At 32.2% G+C, this 22,952-nt stretch overlaps 3 protein-coding genes and 1 long non-coding RNA gene across 5 annotated transcripts; 1 reads left to right on the top strand and 3 right to left on the bottom strand.

Moving 5' to 3' along the window:
- Positions 1-8,525: 8,525 nt before the first annotated feature.
- On the bottom strand, positions 8,526-9,292 carry LOC106354081. Its single transcript, XR_002653269.2, has 2 exons — positions 9,052-9,292; positions 8,526-8,933 (listed from the first exon to the last, which is right to left on the bottom strand). It is a non-coding gene; the product is annotated as an uncharacterized LOC106354081 (long non-coding RNA).
- LOC106354080 (cyclic dof factor 5) lies at positions 8,885-10,426 on the top strand. Its single transcript, XM_013793930.3, has 2 exons — positions 8,885-9,178; positions 9,329-10,426. Exons 1-2 carry the CDS (start codon positions 9,002-9,004, stop codon positions 10,256-10,258), a joined length of 1,107 nt encoding a protein of 368 aa, XP_013649384.2. The 5' UTR covers positions 8,885-9,001; the 3' UTR covers positions 10,259-10,426.
- A 2,596-nt stretch (positions 10,427-13,022) lies between these two features.
- Positions 13,023-15,394, bottom strand: LOC106354079 (carbamoyl-phosphate synthase small chain, chloroplastic-like). 2 transcript variants are annotated; one of them, XM_013793928.3, is made up of 10 exons: positions 15,173-15,394; positions 14,909-15,041; positions 14,740-14,828; positions 14,599-14,659; positions 14,460-14,527; positions 14,258-14,386; positions 14,066-14,175; positions 13,640-13,987; positions 13,320-13,485; positions 13,023-13,205 (listed from the first exon to the last, which is right to left on the bottom strand). In XM_013793928.3, the coding sequence occupies exons 1-10, from the start codon at positions 15,309-15,311 to the stop codon at positions 13,156-13,158; spliced, it is 1,293 nt and encodes a 430-aa protein (XP_013649382.2). In that variant the 5' UTR covers positions 15,312-15,394; the 3' UTR covers positions 13,023-13,155. The 2 variants fall into 2 exon arrangements, with proteins under 2 accessions (XP_013649382.2, XP_013649383.2); XM_013793929.3 differs by having other exon boundaries at positions 14,909-15,035; positions 15,173-15,384.
- Positions 15,395-17,440: 2,046 nt separating this feature from the next.
- On the bottom strand, positions 17,441-18,938 carry LOC106357200 (transcription factor MYB105). The gene is made up of 3 exons (XM_013796879.3): positions 18,356-18,938; positions 17,910-18,278; positions 17,441-17,809 (listed from the first exon to the last, which is right to left on the bottom strand). Exons 1-3 carry the CDS (start codon positions 18,765-18,767, stop codon positions 17,628-17,630), a joined length of 963 nt encoding a protein of 320 aa, XP_013652333.3. The 5' UTR covers positions 18,768-18,938; the 3' UTR covers positions 17,441-17,627.
- Between the last annotated feature and the right edge of the window lie 4,014 nt (positions 18,939-22,952).

Genomic DNA, 22,952 nt, shown 5'->3' with positions numbered 1-22,952 from the left:
GGAGAAGGGAATATATGCTCTCTTGACCCTTTCCTCTTTCTTTCTTTAGATTTTTATGATTAATTAATGTTTTTTTCTCCTCTTTTTCGATCATTTCCCCGATTCACACCGCTTTGTTCTTTTTTTTTGTGCTATATGTTGCCTTTTGTAATTTCGTGTTACTTTTTCTTAGATATATGATGCAATTAGATCATATAAAAAGAGTTCTTCTTCGTTTTTGGTCGTATGTACATCGATCTATCTAAATGGACACATATCATTTTGCATACCTATTCTTTTCTTTGTTTGCAAATGTTCTTACCGTTTTCTTTTCTATTTTCAACATGGTCCTAATGTTACTTTCCTCTTTTGTTTATTCTTCTTATGAAGAAATGGTCTTTTGTGTGTGTTTGTTATATATGATTAGGTGAGGCTCTATTGGTGTCGACATGGCCTTTAGGATTTGCTCGATTCGTATCGTAATAGTCGTAGCCTTATAATATATAACATTTTTTATACATTTGATAGCTGAACTGTCTAGGAACGGATCAACTATAACAGTGTTTATGTATTGTATCTTGATGATTTGAGTATTATTGTGTAATTAATATCTTACAGGTTTTCTTGTACCTATGTTTTTTTTTGAATAATGAGCTATATCTACCACACAGATTGTATAATTAGTTAGACCAAAAAAGATTTTATAATTAATATAATCCGGGATAGATAGTGATGCATTTTATAATGAAGTAAGGGTGTATAAATACAAGAATCGCTCCTAAAAAGAAGGGTGTGTCTCATATGTATCTTGACTTGCACTTCGGTAGTGTTGCCCCCACCATACTTGTATCTATACAATATATGTCCCTTCATAATATATCTCTATATATTACCGACGTCGACGAAAATTTAATTAATATAGACTTTACCGATGTACGTATTTCGTATGTTTAGACCATGTTTATTGTAGGTCTCTTAAATTGAAGTTTTTATCATAATATAAGATACGGTTTTTTAATTTTTAACTTAAAAACATTAAGAGACGTTTTTTAATTATATTTCTTATTTAAAAGACGTCTCTTAATATTTTTAGTTAAAATTTAAGAGATTATATCTTATATTACGTTAAAAATCCCAACCTAAAAGATTTCCAATAAACATTCTCTTATAAATATATTAAGCTGCCATGCATCGTTGTATTCATGCTCATGAATCATGAGTTACTTATAACTATGTAGTAGCAAAAAGTTTACTGTCGCATAGTTTGAATTCCTTCTGTTGGGTAGGAACTTTTTGTCGTCGTCATATTTATATATTGTTGAAAAAACTTGTTTATCTTCTTCATAATTAATGCTCTAAAAATATGAACCACCTGTATTATGAAATAATTTATTTTCCTCAGCGAGAATCTTATTTTCAGATCAAGCTTTTACTACATACAAAAAAATCTAGTTGAACATCTACCGACAAAATAAAGGATAATATATAACGGTTTAATTTTTCACAATTTTCAGGATGTCTCTTAGTCAAACAGATCAGTAAGAGTAAGAAATTTCATTTGATCGTATTCGATAAGTCCAAAATTAATACTAGACAACATTATCACTGTCAAACATAGCTCAATTCCACTCTCCGGAATATGAAACTTGAAATTAAAAAAAGAAAGACATTAAGAGTATAAAATATTAATACTCAAAATATATATACTATTCAAAGGCATGAGTATAAAATCTAAAAGAGAAATTCGATTAAAAAAATATGATAAGTGTTGTACGATATTTGGGCAGGTCATAAATAGCTTAAGAATATTTTTACATGTTATACGATAAGAAAATACTTACATTATTTATTAAGTAAATACGAATCGGAATATCGGATAACTGATTCAAAATATATAATGTATCTGGTATCTGTGCTCAGTCATGTATAAATATTGCTGAAATATATATATATATATATATATATATATATATATATATATATATTAATTAAACATTTTGTTTATGTTTTTGCGAAGCTCAATAAGCATATATGATATATGTATACATATTGTTGAAGGAAAGAAAAGATGGGACTGATTGGCAGATTCTCTTGGTTGCATGTAGAGGTGAGGGAATCTAATCTCAATATAATTTTAAACAGAACATACACTTTTTATGCCTTAATTTTCTTTATAGTGAATCCAGTCAGATTTCGTATAATTACTAAATTAATATAATAAAATACATTTAGGTGAAAACAGTAACAAAAATAATTGATCTATATAACAACTCAATGCATGGTCCAGAAATGTCCACAACAATATATAATGAGGCAGAAAGATATATGGCACCTAGGCTTGGGATATTTATCCGAGATCCGGATTCGATCCAAGATTCGATCCGGATCCGTTCCGAAAATCCAGATATACGAAGGGGCCGAATACGAATTCGGATAATAAAATATTGGATCTGCCAAAGCCGGATCCGGATCCGAATATCTTAATTTTTAGTTCGGATATCCGGATCCGTAAGTTTTATTAATAATTATTTCAAAAATAGTAATATTTATATATAAAAAATAATTTTGTTTAATATATTTTTCATTTTTATAATAGTATATATAAATTTCATGCAAATTTTGTAATATTATACATAGAAATAATTAAAACATTATATATATATCTTTATATTTAAATTATTTTTTAAATTATATATATATTAATATTATTTTTTATTTATTTTAAGGATCTAAATCCGGATCCGGATATCCGCCGGATATTACAATTTTTAGAAGGATATCCGAGAATTCCAGATCCGGATAAAGATAGTAAAATTATGGATTCGTCGGATAAGGATCCAGATTCGAATATCTTAAAATTGCCCGAATATCTGATCCGTCCCATGCCTAATGGCACCGCTACAAATATGTATTTCAACACATTGCTTAAGTTAGTACGTGTGAGCAAAATATGAAACCCTGGGAAACAATCATTTTCATTGCGTAAAATAAACACACAACGTTTTATTTTTAGAGAATTTGCATCTAATAACCAAACAAAAACTTAAAATTAACTAACTAACCAATTTTACACTTTCTCTCTTATTTTCTCTTTCTATCTCTCTCTACCTTCTCTCTACAAAACTAATTTTCTTTTTTTTTGGTTATTTCACAAATAACCCCTTATTTTTAAGGGTCGACTTGAATAACTAGCTATCCAAAAAAAAAAAAAAACTAGCTATCAGGTATCTCGGAGGCATAGTATACGTTCTCTGAGCAGGAAGATTTCTAAGGGTATACAAACTAGAGAAAAATGTATTAATATACTGAACGTGTATTTTGATTTAACATCACCATGACACCATCCGTACAATAAATTACATTCATCCGTTAAATCATGAAAATAGTTTATATTTGTTAAGAAAAATACAGCCCTTGTGAATAAAAATTAAGATTCTTTTTTTTCTTAACATGCATGTTTTGGTTGCATTATACGACGACACTAATTAGTATTTGCCAATCAAACTACAAGTACTGAAAGTGGACTCCATCCGAAACGTGTAACGTGTTTTTGTTTGTTCAACTTATTTTTCTGAACCATAATTATAAGATTGGTCTTAAGAATCGATATCTAATGATTATTCTCCTAATCCCTCTTTTCTTTCTGAATATACATACATTGGTTAATTATTCATGCAGTGTACTACGTACAGTTACCTTTTGATAATATCACTAATTTATGCAAATTTTAAAAAAGGGATATACTGATAACTTAATAAAAAAAATTAAAGCACAACTTATTCAAATTTTGATACTTTGCTTTTTGAAACACTATGTTGATTCCACATACTCTCAAAATATAAAATGAAAATATAAATAATAAACAACAAAGAAACCATTGTTGTTATCATAAATCAGAGAAAATATTGGCTTCCAATGGGCGAATCGATCCATTGTAAGGAATGGATTCATTCGCTATAACTGTGATTTAGATTTATTATTGATTTTTTCTCTGATGAGGCATAAAAATCGTAAATTCTGAAAAGAACATATATTACTAATTAATGAGAAAACTATGAGAAAAAATGGGGGACCCAATAGTGTGGCTTGATGTCGTGGAGAAGCATCTTCTCCTACTACGAGTTTCTGTTTTAGTGGACACCTTTCATTTGTTCATTTCTTAAAGAAAGGAATATCGATAATCATTCAATCCAACTTGAAACACACACATGCATGCATAAAATGCATATGAATGAGAGAGATGATCAGATAAATATATCAAATATTCGTGTGGCCCGAATGTTTGAAAAACAAGCAAAGAAAATCAGCAAAGCTAAGAGAGGATAATGATCATATAACTTTCTCTTTAACCATCTATTTAGCATACTTTCTTTTGATGATAAAAGAAACATATTCTCTAATAACTTGTTGAAATCCATTATCTAAACCAATGAAGTAAATCGAATCAAGCTTTATACATCATATCACATGGTGAAGCGTTGCGTGTTGTATAAATAAGAATCAAGAGATTCATGCCGTTTAGGAATGATAGTGACAAGATCAATGTCATACCATCGAAATATAGTTTTTTTTTTTTTGGTAAACATCGAAATATAGTATTTGAAACGAACGTATATTCATATATATATAAGAAGTTGAGATGAGCAAAACAAATGAAATGTAGCATTTGACTTAGACGGTTTAATCTTACACTATAGACTTCATTGTCTTCTTCTTTACTAAGATGTATACAGAAAAACACTTAGCGATGATTAATTTAATATATAGTGTCATCCATTGTAATAAGATAAATAATAGATGATGAAAGTTATTAAAGGAGAGAACAAAAATAAGATTCTTCAATAATGTTGAAAATGGATCGAAAGCAGTCTGAAAGAGAGATGCCTCATCGATTATTATTCTCTTTTAGCTTTAAGGGCCCCAATTTCACTCGAATGTGCTTGTGATGCACAGATCCAAATGAACAAAAAAGAACATGTAAATTAAAATATAATAGTATATTAAACCGTAAATCCATTGTCGAACAAGAGTGACATCATTCATGTGTCAAATGTTGACAATATTCAGTGAAAAAAAATAAAAATAGTGAGACTGTTAAAAATAAAAAAAAATAAAATAAGTTCCTTATTTCTAGTAGGATTTCATGTGTAATAGGATAATATATCGGTAAGACTGACTTGCAGCATAATCGGACGAAGCATTGGCGTGTAGATTCAAAAAATTTATACCATACACAAATTGTTAAAAATAAAGTTTTATTAAATTACTGTCGAAAAATTAAGATCGTCCCAAGTCCTATGATAATTTTCTGCTTACAGTTTTTTTTTTAAGTTGTTTGAATGTTTTAAAAACATATGATTTTGTAATTTCAAGTTCACTTTCTTTCACCAAATATATAATTTAATTTATCACTCAAATCAAACCAAATAAAATTTGAAGACCACAAAACTTTCTGACATTCAACTAGTAGCGGCGTCGGCTCGCTATAAACCGTTGGAACCCTTTTAGAAATGATAGCTTTGACCACTTCTTCCATTTTTTAACTTTCTTGATGGAAGCTCCACTAGTTGAACTGGACTGAGATAAATCTTTCAATTATTTTAAATATACATATATTATAGTTAATATCATCAGATTTTTTTTAAAAAAAAATTAAAATTCATAAAGCCTATAGTTTTGTTACTTAAAAACGAACCATTTCAAAGATTAATTAATGTCATTTAGAGAATATCATTTCAAATAGTCCTACATATGTCCATAAGTTCATGAACTTAAAGCAGCCATTTGGAAGTTAAACACTGATCCGAAGCTTTAACATTTCTTATGGAGAATGCTATCAGAGGCTATGCCGGCTGGATCAATTCTGAAATGAAGACGGATAAGCCAAGATAGTCTATGTAGAAAATGTTGTGTAAGAAGATATGGAACATCTTTTCTTTTCTTGCCCATATGCCCAATCACTATGGAGGGGAGCACATTTACCGGACCAAACCATTATCGATCCAACGATCAGCTTTGAGGTAAAGTTAAAATCCATCATCTCTTTTGTGAATAACAAAAATCTCAATCCTATTGATAGACAACAACCGATATGGATCTTATGAAGAATCTGGAAGAGTAGAAATTTGTTAGTCTATGGTCGGCAACAGTCATGCTGGCAAATGGATCTCAAACAGGCTCGACATGAGGCAAGAGAATGGACTATGGTGTTGTACAAAGATGAAGATGGCGGAGAAATAAATCAGGTTAACATGGGTTTGATTAAACTATCAAAGTGGGAGAAATCACCATATGGTTACGTGAAAGTTAATTATGATGGAAGCAAGAGGCAACATATGTCGACGGGAGGCTTCTTTTTAGATGGAGGACAAAGCAAACGAGCAGTCTTTGAGAATGGAAATTTAGAGACTGAATTTAAAGTCTTCAAGCACTACTTAATGCCATGCAGCATACGTGGGTTAAAGGCTATCACAAGATTGTATTCAAAGGAGATAATAAACATGTAAGTTTACAAAAAAGAAGAAGATAATAAACATGTTCATGATCTTACAGCTTACTACTTCCAAAAAGAATTTCCAAATTTACGATTGGATTCAGGAGATCAGAGGATGGAAGGAAAAATTTGAGGATGTAAAATTTCGTCGGATTCCAAGAGAAGATAATAAAGCGGCTGATTCTTTGGCAAAACAATTTCAAGACTCATCGAAGTTTTGCAATTCGTTTTATTATGTCTCTTTATCAATAACTTATATTCTCATCCACGAGGATCACTATTGGTTATCATAATAAAGCAGTCAAATCTTTAAAAAAAGAAAAATGTCAGCCTGCGAAGACTCAGCAAGATGACTCCTATTTGAAATTGAGAAAATTAATTGAGACACGCTCCTCGTCAAACTTCAATGCGCCTTTACCGTGCCTATACGACCCGTATAGTTTGGATTTCTTCTACTGTAAAAACGGGCCTATAAACCTCAAACTCTTCCAAACAAATTATGCCCAAGTCCATCCACAGAACCTAACTGAAAAAAAAAACTATAGATCAATTATCTCTCCAGATCATGGCTTTCATACATAGGCTTAGCTGTACATACTACATAGTTTTCAAATTTTCTTTTGTTAGTTTTCAATTTTTCTTTTGTTTGCACACTAAAGTACAGTCGTATTCACAGTTATATGAAAAAAAATATCCGACCGAGGAATTAATAGAAAGATGGTATTATTCATAATGTCAAATCTTTTTCATCGATCACTATTTTCTTACTTTACGTCCTCACTGCACAACGGAAAAGTAGCACGCAACTATCGGCATGGTTGAAATTAAGTAGGGATTACATTTGCAAAATACGAAAACAAACGTTAAAAGAAGAAAACAAAACGCTCAAAAAAGAGTTAGATGAGATAAGAGAAAAATATATGGTCCAGGCTTATCTCATTACCTGGAAATGCGACGTGTCAGACACAACCAGAACATAGTTTCTCTTACTACCGCATCCTTTCAATTTTTCTTGTAAAAAATTACTTTACTTTATATGAACACAATGAGACACGCTACGTGTTGTAAATACATTGGTCACAAGCTTGACTAACAGCTAGTTTCTAGCAAACAAACCTTTTTAAAAGAAGATTGACCGATCCGCACTGCTTTATAAGAGCTGACGTGTGTAGGAAGTTTCGGAGACGAAGTGGACCCTTTGCCACGTGGTAACACAGCTTGGCATTAACAAGTTATGCCTTGTCGGATTTAGACATCTACATCTTCAATAAATCGATATATACCTGAAAGGGCATATGATTTTAGATGTTAATATGGAGTTGTTTAGACATCACGTAATAATATTTAAGTTAGTTATGAGAAAACCAATTTCTTTTAAAATTTATTGTAAAAATAGATTTTCTGATAAGTTCAAATATTTTTTTCAAAATTTACACCAATAATCAAATTTATACGGATAGATGGGCAGTTGACAAAAACAAAATTAAATTTATACAGTACTATTCTAGTTGTTTTACTTTTCTTGTTGGTTTTCTCTTCCACAGACTTGTGCAATGATTATGTAACTTTTTTTTGGCTAAAATTTGGATGATTATGTTACTTCACAGTTAAACTAATCTTTATTTTGTTTGAACAATGTTTTTGCCAATTAAATTTATTTATCTAGCAAATAAGTTCATCAACACCTTAACTGGGGTTTATAAGGATGTGTTGACGTTTAATATGTCAGTAGTGAAAAAAACATAATACTGGAAAAAATTCCATGCTATTTATACAAAACCTTGTTCGAACACATATGGTAATAATTAACGAAGAGTTTATGTAGTTAATAACATCGAGTTTCGATTAGTAATTTGAACTTGAGTTAAGAACTAACCAGTTAAGGTGTGTAAATTGTAAGCCTTATTCTTCAAATATTTTGTTTATTAGAAGTATTGTATGACTTTTCACGTACGTACATATGACTTTTTTTTTTGTTTATCATTGTGCGTGCCGCGTGGATCTCTTTTTCAATGCGTTTACATCAAATTTAAACTCTGGATGCGATTGTGAATAACCACTACAAATATACATATTATTATTTTTTTTGGTAAAAATGTAAAGATTATTATTACCAATTTTTGGTAAAAATGTAAATATACATATTCTTGTAAATGCTTTTTGGCTAAACCAGACACTACGAACCAAGTGTTTGTGTTTCTCCATATCTTTTAAATTAAATAAAAAGGAAAAATCCGACATGGCAACAAAGAAAGATGGCTAAAATCTTTTAAGCAGCACTAGAACGGGGGAATCTAAAAGAGCGTGAAAAGGATCCTTTATAGTGGCCACAGCATTTGTGGCTCTTAAAACTTAACAAGTCTCTCTCTGACTCTCCCCCTCTCTCTCTCTCTCTTCTATGCACTATCGTCATTCATACCAACCAAGCTCAGCCCCTTGTATTCTCTCCTTTTTCTCTGATCTAATAAAAAAACGAGTAAACAATAATTTTTAGAGGAATTGGTTTAATTGTTAAGTTGGAAAATTAGTATGTCGAAATCTAAAGATACGGAGATAAAATTGTTTGGGACGACAATTACATCTCTTTTAGCTGTGGATCATCATGATCCGTCGTCGTTATCTTCTATTCACGGTGTGTCCTATCAGAGCAAGGAGCCTTCTTCATCTTCCTCATCCTCTTGTTGTCCTTCGACCGGACCAAACATGGTATGCTGTCACGCAAATCTCAAAGTCCTTTTTGTTCAAACTCCTTTTTTTTTCTTTTTTTTTTTCAAACTCCTCTGTTTTGTAGTAATAATATATATCCGTTAAGACAAAGCTGTGGCTAGTTATAATAAAGTTGTGCTAAAATTTTAGGTTCTGGCTAATAACCATGAGCACGGCAATAGCAGATTCAAAGGTCCTTGCATATTATCCGATCTTAACGAACCGCCAAGAGCAGCTTTTGAGATTTCATCACCAACAAGCTCAAAGACCAACGGGGATCAACAGAGCGAGATCACAACAACAACAACAAGTACATCAGAAGATAAACCAACTACTCTCAAGAAACCGGACAAGCTTCTTCCGTGTCCGAGATGCGAAAGCGCAAACACCAAGTTCTGTTACTACAACAACTACAACGTGAGCCAGCCGCGTCACTTCTGCAGGAACTGTCAGAGGTACTGGACAGCTGGTGGATCCATGAGAAACGTCCCCGTTGGATCAGGCCGCCGCAAGAACAAAGGGTGGCCTTGTTCAAACCATTACTTGAAGGTCACGTCTGAGGATTATGAGAACAACAATAACTCGGGAACGATCCTCAGTTTTGGTTCTTCAGAGTCTTCGGTTACAGAGACTGTTAAGCATCAAGAAAACAAAACCCACCAAGAGTTTCTTGCTTCCCAAGTAATGTTACCTAATAATACTTCTCCTTGGCCTTACCAATGGAGTCCAACGGGTCCTAATACTAGTTTCTACCCTATCCCTTTCTATTGGGGCTGCACGGTTCCTATATGGCCTATCTCAGAGACTTCACCATGTTTAGGGAAACGAGCAAGGGATCAAACTGAAGTAGAAACCAAAAATACTACTCTTAGAACTAGTGAAGCTACTAAGAACGTGGTGTACCCTGAGTTACCAACAAAGCCTGAGAAGAATACGGAAGGAGGATTAAGTTTGTTCAATAGATTTGAAACAAAGGGTAGCAACAGAAGAAGCTTGGTCCCTGAAACGTCTATCAATCTACAAGAAAACCCTGCAGCGATGTCTAGATCTATGAACTTCAGGGAGAGCATGCAGCAATAATAAAACACTGATCTAGTATATATATATACAAATTACTCTTGCAGTGAGATATTTGAATAAGCTAATTGTTACCTTGTGAAAGAAGGCAAAAGTAGTGTAGATATTTTGCTTTTGGAACTATGTATTATTTGTACACAAGTAGAAATATTTTTGAGAGTTGATATTTTATCTCCATTGTGTGATGAACTTGCAACCTATATAATAAGCTTCTTGATTAATATCTCCCTGGTCTATCTGCCATGTTGGCATAAAACATGAAGTTACAATTACGTTTTTGCCCATGATTCTGTAACAACCCATACTGTTCACTCGGAATCCGGCTCATAGCTCTGCAGGGCACCGATCCCAATCCCTTCATTATGAGTTCTCTCTGACTCCATAATTAGGTTGTTGGTACGCTTGGCGTTTCTCGAACCCAAGATCACACTCTTTAATAACACTCCTCCAAGATGAGTTGTCGACCAATTAGAAAGTTTTCATTTTTATGAATAATAGTGTGGATTTGAGGTTTTGATTTTGAAATTAGGATAACAAGAATTTTTTTGTTTATAGATGAGTATTCTTTTAGATTTTTTGATCAATAGTTGTATTTTTTAGATAAAATTTCTCAAAAATTCTATTTTAGGAAATTTTTCATTTCCTTATAGAAATATTGTAGATTTGTGATTGTGATTTAGAATTTAGGATAACAAGAATTTTTGTTGATAGATGAGTATTTTTTTAGATTTTTGGATCAATAGGTTGTATATTTTAGATAAAATTCTCAAAAATTCTATTTTAGGAAAGTTTTCATTTTTGTGAATAATAGTGTGGATTTGAGGTTTTGATTTAGAAATTAGGATAACAAGAATTTTTTGTTTATAGATGTGTATTCTTTTAGATTTTTTGATTAATAGTTGAATTTTTAGATAAAATTCTCAAAAATTCTATTTTAGGAAAGTTTTCATTTCTTTATAGAAATATTGTAGATTTGGGGTTGTGATTTAGAATTTAGGATAACAAGAATTGTTTTTGATAGATGAGTATTTTTTCAGATTTTTTGATCAATAGGTTGTATATTTTAGATAAAATTCTCAAAAATTCTATTTTTGGAAAGTTTTTATTTTTATAGAGAAATATTGTAGATTTGAGGTTGTGATTTAGAAATTAGGATAACCAGAATTTTTGTTGATATATGAGTTTTCTTTTAAGATTTTTGATCAATAAATTGTATTTTTAGATAAAATTCTCAAAAATTATATTTTAGGAAAGTTTTTTTTATTGAGAAATACTGTTGTTTTGGGGTTCTGATTTATAAATTAGTATAACATGAATTTTTGTTGATAGATGAGTATTCTTTTAAAAGTTTTGATCAATAGGTTGTATATTATAGATAAAATTCTCAAAAATTCTATTTTAGGAATGTTTTCATTTATGTGAATAACAGTGTGTATTTGGGGTTTTGATTTAGAAATTAGGATAAAAAGAATTTTTTTTGTTTATAGATGAGTATTCTTTTAGATTTTTTGATCAATAGTTGTATTTTTTAGATAAAATTCTCAAAAATTCTATTTTAGGAAAGTTTTAATTTCTTTATAGAAATATTGTAGATTTGGGGTTGTGATTTTGAATTTAGGATAACAAGAATTTTTTTGTAGATAGATGAGTATTTTTTTTAGATATTTTGATCAATAGATTGTATATTTTAGATAAAATTCTCAAAAATTCTATTTTTGGAAAGTTTTCATTTTTATAGAGAAATATTGTAGAGTTGGGGTTGTTGTTTAGAAATTAGGATAACAAAAAAATTTGTTGATACATGAGCATTCTTTTAGTTTTTTTGATTAATATGATGTATTTTTAAATATAATTCTCAATAATTCTATTTTAGAAAAATTATCATTTTTGTAGAAAAATAGTGTAGATATTGGATTGTTATTTAGAAATTAGGATAACAAGAATTTTTGTTGATACATGAGCATTCTTTTAGATTTTTGATTGATATGATATATTTTTAAATATAATTCTCAATAATTCTATTTTAGAAATGTTATCATTTTGTAGAAAAATAGTGTAGATATGGGGTATTAATTTAGAAATTAGGATAATAAGAATTTTTGTTGATAGATAAATATTCTTTTAGTTTTTTTGATCAGTAGGTTGTATTTTTAAAATAAAAATTTTAAAAATTCTATTTTAGGAAAATTATCATTTTTATAGATAAATATTGTAGATTTGAGACTGTGAGTTAGAATAACAAGAATTTTTGTTGATATATTTTTTTAGATTTTTTTATCAATAGATTGTATTTTCTAAATAAAGTTTTCAAAAAATATATTTTAGATTTAGATAAAAGATAAAGAGAACTAAAGAAAGAAAGCATAGCATCTTTTACTTTCATCCTGTGATTAAAGAAAAAGAATCCCACCACTGCTAACACTGAGAAAAGCCTAAAGAAGAGCATATAGTCTCCTTTTCTAATAATAAAATTCTTCTCTTTTCCAATGTCCTTTTCTTCTTTTCATCTCACTACTCTTTTACACAACTCATTTTGGTTACTACATTGCAGATTTTCTATTAGCATTTATTTTGTATGGATACTATCGGAGATGGTTTTGCACCACCCATAAAATCTGGAAATGTAGAATGTGTCACTAAACATGATTATTCGACTGGTTAGTGTCTTTATTCTGAGACTCACACTGCGGCACTCATTAATCATATGTATTTATTCTACTGGTTACATTTATTTAAAATTAAAGAGGTGTCGGCTGGTTCCTTAACATAGTCACAGACAAAACAAGAATTTCACTCCATTGTCACTGACAAAACACTTGGGTTTAACTTAAGTGCGATATGGTTGAAACATTAAATAGTACTACAAAACAAAGAAAGAGTTCTTGTTTGCATCCCATTAATCAGGAGCTCTGTTTCGACCTCTTCATAAGCTCTATGAACTCTCTAAACGCTGCAATCACAGACAAACAAAAACACATATTACAACCCTTCTGGTTTTTCAATACAACTGTAAAGAGAAATGTGTTTCACATTTTACTTTCTGAGAAAAAGAAAGAGCAGTTACCGTTATCAGAGTCGTGAGGTCCAGGGGAGGCTTCAGGGTGGTACTGGAGAGACATGACATTCATAGCCGGGAAAGATAGACCCGCACAGCTTCCATCATTGAGATTGACATGCGTCACTTCTACCCCTCCGGGGAGTGAAGCCGGGTCAACCGCATAGTTGTGGTTCTGCCAAGACAAAACAAAGACAATGTTTAGTCAAACTTGTAACAATGTTCCTAGCAGCATCTGAATAATGAATGCTAAACTTTTAAGTTCTGAAAGTTTTTAAAGTTAAAAATTTCAGTTCAACATTTTGAAGTTGGGTATTAGTAAATATTACCTGAGCACTGATCTCCACCTGGCCAGTTCTGTTATTACGAACCGGGTGGTTGCCTCCATGATGACCAAACTTCATCTTGAAGGTTTTACCACCCAAAGCCTGTCCCAGCAACTGATGACCCATACAGATACCGTAAACAGGAACTTTACCGAGAAGCTCTTTGACCGTCTCCACAGCATACGGAACAGCAGAAGGGTCTCCAGGTCCGTTGCTGAACAAAATCCCGTCTGGATTCATTTTAAGAGCCTCGGAAGCTGGAAATGTCGACGGAACAACGGTGATTTGACATCCGTAAGAGGACAGGCGTCTTAGGATGTTATGCTTGATGCCAAAATCGTACGCAATAACCTAAAGAGAGAGAGAGTAAGGAGTTGGTGCATATAGTATCCATAAGAGAAGAAGAGCTAGAGGAGAAGTGACACTCACTCTGTAGGGCTTCCCATCGCGTGTATTAGTATTAAAATCCCATTCAGGGTCTGTTTTGTCGACCCACTCGTAGGGAGATTTGCAGGAGACATCACTTATCAGATCAATACCTACAAGACTCCACCAAGTAGACAAGAAGGAGTTCAATATCTTATAATAAAACAAATAAAAAAAAACAGGGAAAAGTCTGACCTACGATATCCCAAGAACGGGACATGTGCAGAAGCTCTTCGTCTGTTTTGGATTGTTCTGTGCTAAGCACACCGTTAAGACTGCCTTCTTCTCTTAATCGACGAGTTATTGCTCGAGTGTCAAGATCATCTGATATTATGAAACAAACCAACTTGTATAACATGAGGACTCTAAAATAGCAGCGTGGCCACAAGAAACTTACAGATTCCCATGAGGTTCCTCTCCGTTAGATAGTCAGCAAGTGTTTTAGTGCATCTCCAATTCGAGGTACTGAAAACATTTGAGGTTAAAAGGTTAGAAAATTCAAAAATGGAGGATAGAGGAAAGACTAACGACATTACCTGATGCTTAGACTTCTAATCACCAAGCCAGCAAGGAAGCATTGTTCAGATTCTTCATCATCTACAACAAATGTAATAAGAAGATCAGTGTGTGGTATAAGAAACTTAAAACTTTCAAAGCTTCAGACTTTTCCTACTTACCGAGGTTCACACCGGTGTTACCAATTTGTGGGTTTGTCATTAGCACAAACTGTCCGGCATAACTAGGATCAGTCAGAATCTCTTGATACCTTAGGACAAACACACAACCAATCAAACTCCGGTCAAAAGGGCATTAATCTCGTATTCAATTAAAACACAGTAAGCTCACCCTGTCAAGGAGGTGTTAAAGACCAGTTCAGCAACACGGGTTCCAGGAGCACCAAATGACTTAGCAGGCCATATAGAACCGTCTTCTAACACAAGCCTAGCGTCATATGTACTCCACGGCTTCTCCACTATACCTAACCACAAAGGTAAAGACTTTACATCATTTTGATGCTTGGGAGATTCGAAAGCTTTATCCTTTATTCAAAAAAAGCTTTGAAGCAACGAAACTCGCGACGAATTGAGAGAAATGAAAAGAGGAAGTTACCAGAGGCGGCAGAGCCGGTGGATGTAGTGAGAGGAGAAGCGGAGCATCGGATGACCGAAACTCTGAATCCACCGCGACGGGGGGATAAACTCGTCGGCAAAACAAAGCCAAGAGTCGTCGTCATCGTCGTAGCCGCCATGGTGGTTGTATCTCACTCTCACTGAAGTTTGGAGAGCTGAGGGTTTTTGCCGAATGTTTTTAAACCCGGTTCCGGTTTGATTTGATGTAAAGCTCCCTCAAAACCGTCCCAGTTTCCGGTTTGGATAAAATTCTCATAAATTCCGAAAAAGGAATTAAATTTTTACTTTTAAAATCTAAAATGAAATAACTGAATGAATCTATAAAATCTCCTATACATTAAAATAGAAGCATTACAACATTTTATGTAACCATGTGTCATCACCACAAAGAGTCTTAGAATCCTTAGAAAAATAAGTTGGTTCATCTAAATATATAACAAGTTTTTTTATTAAACTAAACATAAATTCATTATTAATGAGTTTTCAATATTTTCTTAAATAAAAATTACAAAATTGTCTAATTTGGCTACAATATATATGAAAATTAATGATTTTGAATAATAAAGATTTGATAAAAAAGTTAATATATTCTCTATCATATTTTTTAATTTTAAATTAATAAACTAAATTAAACAACTACATCAGCCATATAATAAAATTTTAGATTTTTTCTCTATATGCTATATTTAGATTTTTTTTAAACGACTATAAATTACTAAAACTGTTAAAAGTCTCACATTCAAATTTTTGTGATCCATTGTTTAACTCTTTTTTTTATGATAAGATACAAATGATTACAAATCATATAAGTAAGAAGTCTCATTTAATAAATATTACATGTAAAAGATATACCATATACCATATAAAATACATAAATTTTTTAATTTTAAATTTTTCTTTGAAGAAGCTTTGAATAAATATTGATAAATATTTAAATTTTAAACTTAGCCATGAATTTTTAAAAATTTAAAATTACTAAAACTATATATTAATCACACGATGAAAAGTTTACTATAAGTGATTTAAGTTTGTGTTATAAAAATATACAAATGATCAAGAACCTTTATGAGTAGAAAGCATCACTTAGTATATATAAATATTAAAAATACAATATATATATATATATGTTAATGTCATTTATATTTAATTATATACCATATAAAATAGAAAAAATGATTGTTTGGATTAATTAAATTTATTTATGTATTCATACCAATTTAATTATATATGTAATAATTACTGACTTTTAAATTATTCAATATATGTTTATTATTTCATAAATATGTAAAAAACATATAATATATAAAAATAGTATATAAAATGTTCATACCGCGTATGGCGTGGTTGTTAACCTTAGTATATATTTTGAGAAGTATTTAAATGATTGACGGTCTAACTTATTCAACCCAAAAAATCCATTAATTTAAAAGATTTTCTGATTTGATCTTCTGATTAAGACACAAAACATTTGTTTTGGCAACTTTAGCTTTCAATTAAAGGCTGCACCATGACTATTATTTGTTTCAGTAAAGAAAATGTAACTGGTGAGAATATTGAAATTGCATAACCATTCATGTGTTCCACCTTTATGCAAGCTAACAGTCAGATTTCTATTGCAAGTGAAGAAAGCATCTCTTTCTTTTTGACCACAGAAATGAATTAGCTCAGCAAAAGTACAATGACTTTTACAACTTAATATATAGTATAAAAATAAAGTAAATGATTAGTACCGGAGTTATAATAAAAGAGGAGAAGAAGGGGACATGTGGGTGACATGAGGTTGATGAGACGCATAAGTAAGAAGCAATAAAAGGAGAAAACTTCTTGGAGGGAACAAAAAAAATGCAATGGGTGTGAGAATAATTAAGAGTAGATGTTCGGACATTTTGTTGCAGAATCTGAGCCTGAATCTTGCAAGTTGCGATCTCATCAATATCGCATGGTATTGTTAATTTCTGCATACTCCAAGAAACTACAAACGTACAATATTCTCTTTAGTTTGACTTCTCTATCTCCGATCTCTCTGTTACTCTCTTTTTTTGTCGCTTCTTAATTCCACATCATCGTCCCATCTTCAACATATGTCATCTTCCTCCTTCATATATGAAGCATGTTGTTTCTCTTACTCCACATTAATAATGGAATGTGGCACTTTCGTATAAGTTAAAGTGTTGGTTAGAACTATAAAGTGGTACATCTTTATACTTCAAATCAAACATTGCTTTTGAAAGTGAGACAATATGGCATGTACATTAAAGCATTAATTAATTAACCAAAGAGTGATAAGTACGTAACTAACACGAGTTTAAGAATGTTGCATGGAACTAACAACAATTAACGCAACAAAACTACATTGAATAGACTCGGAATCATCTCCTACTTTTTGTTAACTAACCTAAGCTCTCTCTCTCTCTTTCTCTTGTTCATGGTGATTGTCACACTGTCCCCAACCCAAGAAAATCGAAAAAGTGTGGTTTCTTCTTCTCATTCATGCTTTCATCAAGCATCTCACACTTTCCGGTTTGATTTGAATCACCGAATGTTGTGGCGACCACTCGCGTCCTTGAAGAGTAGTCATCGATCATCATTTGGTTTTCAAGCATTCCATGATCATAACCTGAAAGTTACAAAAAGGGAATATATACAAAAACGTACATTCGGATAATTAAGAGTGTTGAAACCAAATTAAATTAAGTAAATAGAGGACAAACTCATACCTGAGAAGCAAGGAATTGGTAACATAAGGTGGCTCTGGTCATTACTAACAAGGTGGATCAAATCTGACCTAGTAGGTTCAAAATCATTGCAAGAGTGAGGATTAGGGTTAGCGAGTGGCTTATGAGTAATCATCGTCTTCCTCCTAGGGTAAACAGAAGACTGTTCTCTAAACTTGCGAGCCATTACAACATGCCAATGGTTCTTCACAGAATTATCAGTCCTTCCAGGGAAAAGCCTCGCTATCATCGCCCATTTGTTACCATAAAGGTTATGAGCTTGCATTAGCCTCTCCTCTTCTTCCTCAGTGAAGGCTCTCCTGTTTATCCTCGGGTCTAGTTGGTTAAACCATCGTAGCCTACAACTCTTCCCTGCTCGACACAAACACTAAGAACATCAAGAACTTCAATCTTGGAAAGCTAATTATTAAGTGATATTAGTTACTTACCGGATCTTCCTTGGAGCTTTTCAGCGATGAGGTTCCAGTTTTGTGGACCGTAGACAGCGACTAGTTCTTTAAGCTTAGCATCTTCAGCCGGTCTCCAGTGTCCCCTCGACACCGACGCTTTTAACGAGTGTCTACAGCTTCCACAGTCTCTCATCTCTTTCTTGCTGCTGGTACTGCAGTTACATCGATTAGGGTTTTTCATCTCTTCTTCTCCATGACTTGCGTGGTAGTAGTGACCTTTATGCTGATCGCTGTTAACGTTTAAAGAGAAATACGCGATCTGATCCATCCAACGGTGATGATCTTTCGACATGACAATGTTGTTGTTGATTGTTAGTGGATGAGAAGAAGACGGGAAGTGAAGTGTAATGGAGGGAAATGACACGTTAGTATACGCTATCTCCATCCCCATTGGAGGACAAGATGTGAAGATATTAAATATGAGTTGTTATACTATTTGATATTATTACGTATGGTTCTAAGCTATGTGCGTGTATGTATATGTCGTGACCGTGTTTTCTGACAAAATGCTGTTATACAACTGTTAAAAGGTCTATGGACTGTCACGGACTGATTTGATAGCTGATGCATATTTCTATTTACCCATTAAAATAGCCTCAACAGGTCCAACATTCTAGATATTTGGTTTAGTATAGTGTAATCATAATACCATACCTAAGTTAAGCAACCATTTATCAAAAAGAAGAATTTAGCAAAGCTGAATAATCTACATTTACATTCAAAGATGATAACTAAACGTCGTCACATTATTAACTATCGCTGGAATTTGGTCAAAAGAGGAAAAAGCCATAAATGTGAAACCGTATAGAGATTAAAAACATGGTGGGAGAGAGAAAAGAGTGAGGGGCAGGGAACACGTTTCCTACGTTGTGAGCAGTGAGATATGTTTGAAAAAGTGATAGAGATAATGAAAAGTTGTTAAACATCCGTAAAACTCTTTTTCCATCTCAACTCTACTTTTTGTTGTTGTTGTTGTCCCATACATAACACCAATGTTTAATATTAGGATAGCTTGCTGGACATAATGTAGGTTTAGCTCTTGTAAACCAACTTGGTTAATTAACTGATTGAACCATTATAGTTTATTTGAAGTGTAATCTATGTAGAAAACCGGTTAGTTTGATCTCACTTGTGAGGAGGAAGAAACAAACACACACGTCGAAGAAACACAAGTTCCTTCTCTTTATGGTCTCTTCACTTTCTTTTTCCCGGCTTCTATGGATCTTTGTTTCCTCACTTTTTCTTCCGGATTTTCGAAATTTCACTGAAGTGCCATTTACAAATAACATGATACATTGATTTGTTTCCATCGCTTTTCACCAAAATAAAAATATACATACAGTTTGTAGTAACTTTTTCTTCTATTTGGTACTTTTGTTGCTGTCCTTGGTTGATAAAGAAAATTAGAAAACACTATTAAGGAAGAAACAAAACTGAATTAGTATCAAGTATTAACTAACTGCCCAAAAAGGCTCAACATTTGATATGACTCTTGTTCTAACCACAACCATCATTCTCAAGCACACTGCACCTATCCTTTCATTAGCCCCACCTCTTCTCGCTCTCTCTCTTTGGAATGTTTGACATATTTTGGGTTTATAGAAAACTTTTTTTTTTTTTGCTAAAATTTGGTGCGGTTTATAGAAAACTTATAAAACCCTTTCTTTTAATTGGCGGGTCTCTCCATGATGTGAATGTGATGATGTTTAGAAAATAATGTAGTCTGGTTTTCTTATAGAGATCACTAGAAAAATTGTTTCCAAATCAGTCTACCAATTAACGATTTTTACATTAACTACTCAACCATCTATTGCATACGTCGCTGCAATAAATTACTTTTCAAGGGGTTGTTTAAGATCTTGATTCCAAGAAATTCCTCTGCAATATGAATATTCATCACATCTCAGTACAATTAATATACTTCCATTTATAAGTTTTTGCAAAAAAAACTAAAATAAAGAAAATTAAGTTTCTGAATTAGTCGTGCACAGAGACTTGATATTTGCACTTGGTGTGGTAAGCACTAAGCAGCGAAAGTCAAATAAAACTAAAGAAAATAGGTGAGACTTTAAATCTAAAGTATATGTTTTCTTCTTTTCTTTTTGAACAAAAGTATATGTTTTCTTATTTGACCATAAAGTTAAATTGGCAGAGGAGTACATTAAATATTGGGATAATCTTTCCTCAGGTTCAGAATGGTTGCAGCAGGTTTGTACGGTCCATCTGCAGAGATTGACTGAACACGTCCTATGCTCTTTCCGGTATTTTTTTCTTGGTCAATAACTTTAAATAATACATCAAATTCGTATCATAAATAGATGATAATATGGATAGTTACCTTTTGCCAAAGAGACTAACTACCTTACTGACATTATCATTATCACTTTAGCAGAGTGGGGAATATCATACTCAGACACGCAATTTGCACTTCTCTACTTTTATTTCCCTTTTCAAGTCAATTGTATTATTATTAACATTTCACAATATTTATTAGAATTAACAAGATGTTTTCACCTATGTTCGCTCATTGGTAAGCCATTGGAATAACTTGTTTTTGTGGTGAAGGTTTTCAATTATTGTAAGGGGTGGGAGGTGGGGGGAGGGGAGGGTAGAGTTATTGGAATTAAATTTCAGTTTTAAATGATGAACACAAATGTTGCGTAAGAAAACAAAATCTCGGAAATCAAAGATGCATTGGATCCAATTCACATGATCAGAAAAAATACGTTTCAAGTTTACTGTGGCTAACATGTTCGACCCCACGAACCGATTTTGGCGTACGATGTCGCACAAACAGGACGTCCATGCTACTCATTTTACTATAGCCACACACATTGCTCAATTATATACTGACCCAGTTCGGAGCACATAATGGCATAGCCAATAGTAGCTAGTTTAATAGGTTTGCATGCTTTGGGTCCTGATAGGCATAAAGCCTCTTCAATACAATAATAAAATTCACTACGGTTCTCTTTTTTCGTCAGGATTCACTATGATTCACTTCTAATGTTGCTTACAATATTTTTTATTTTATATAAGAGGAAGATTCCAAATCAAAACATAAACTAATTGGTCGGGTGATTGGGGATCATGGGATTTTTTTTTATCAAAGAGTTATGCATTCATACTAAACGAGCTACTCAGTAGTCAATAGTTAATTCGGAACAATGTTTGCCAAAGCGGCTTTTGCAAGAGCAGCTGCAGTCTGCAGAACAATTTGCAGTGCGAGGGACAAAATTAAACACTAATGAAGAGAAGAGAGTAGCAAGGTTTCTTATATCAACAAGAAGACCTTTAATCTCATTCAAATCCGACCCATTTCAAAGCACATAGTTACATAGGCAATAGTAGCTAGCTTAATAGGCTTGCATGCTTGGGGTCCGGATAGGCATAAAGCCTCATCAATATAGTAATAAACTAATTCGCTTTTTTTTTTAATTGGAAATTTATAAAATTCATTTCTTGGTTTAACTATATTGTTGTTTGACAATATATTGAATTTAGTTTTATACAAGAGGAAGATCCCATATCGTTTGACTTATTCCGAATAATTTTTGAAAATTTAAATTTTAGGTTTTTTTTTTGAAAATATAAAGTTTATGTAATACTACTTCGAATGATTTAGCTAGAGTTTTAATTAACCGTTAAGAGAACATGGTGGATCTGGACATTAAATCAGGAACACAAGTGAGGATCGTATACGTGAACAAGGGCATGAAATTTGAAAAACAGAAAGAAATGGAGATGATGACAACATGTACGTACGATAAACATAAAATAAAAAATAAATCTTTTACCAAAAAAAAAAAAAAAAAAAAAAAAAAAAAAAACATAAAATAAATGCTGGAACTAATCACGAAGAGTACCACTCACTGTTCTGAGATTTAACCAAAATTCATGACATGAAAGTAAGCAAATAGTAATAGTGTCAAAATGAGAAACAAATTGTGAACGAAATGACTACCCTAATATATCTTTCAAATCGATCACTAAAATCACACGAAACTTTTGTAATCACTAAAATATCTTTGCATTCATTAGGTATTCCACTAAATCACTAAAATACTTTGCAGTTCATTAGATATTCACTAGTCCAATTTATATTATCCTCTTGGTAACCCGGTTCATTATCCTCTTACGCGGCCTCCTATTGGTTACGATACCTTCTTGGAACGGGACAGGTTTAAAGATAAAGAGTACAAAATATTTTATTTTTTTAACCATAAGAGTTTTGATGTTTTTGGATCAGAATCTCCTGCATTTGGAATCAGTTTTTGAAAATTATAATTTAACATTCTATACCAAAAGATCTAAACCTGTACCAGAAAGAAATCAACTCTTTTGTACTACATTTTTATAAAATATATGTAAATTTTAGATATCACTTTAATTCTTTTAAATAAAACATGTATGTGGAAAAACTTACCACCAGCTTATTGTGGAACTTTTTATTCCTCAACATTTTGAATTGATTGAACCAAATAGAGATACACTATTGATCACTCACAGGAGCCTAACACAGCCTACACAATAGGATCGTGCATGCCAATATGCCATACAAAAATAATGCTAGAAC

Source organism: Brassica napus, chromosome A7 (genome assembly GCF_020379485.1).
Source record: "Brassica napus cultivar Da-Ae chromosome A7, Da-Ae, whole genome shotgun sequence".
Classification (NCBI taxonomy): Eukaryota; Viridiplantae; Streptophyta; class Magnoliopsida; order Brassicales; family Brassicaceae; genus Brassica; species Brassica napus.
This window is presented reverse-complemented; position numbering and strand designations above follow the sequence as displayed.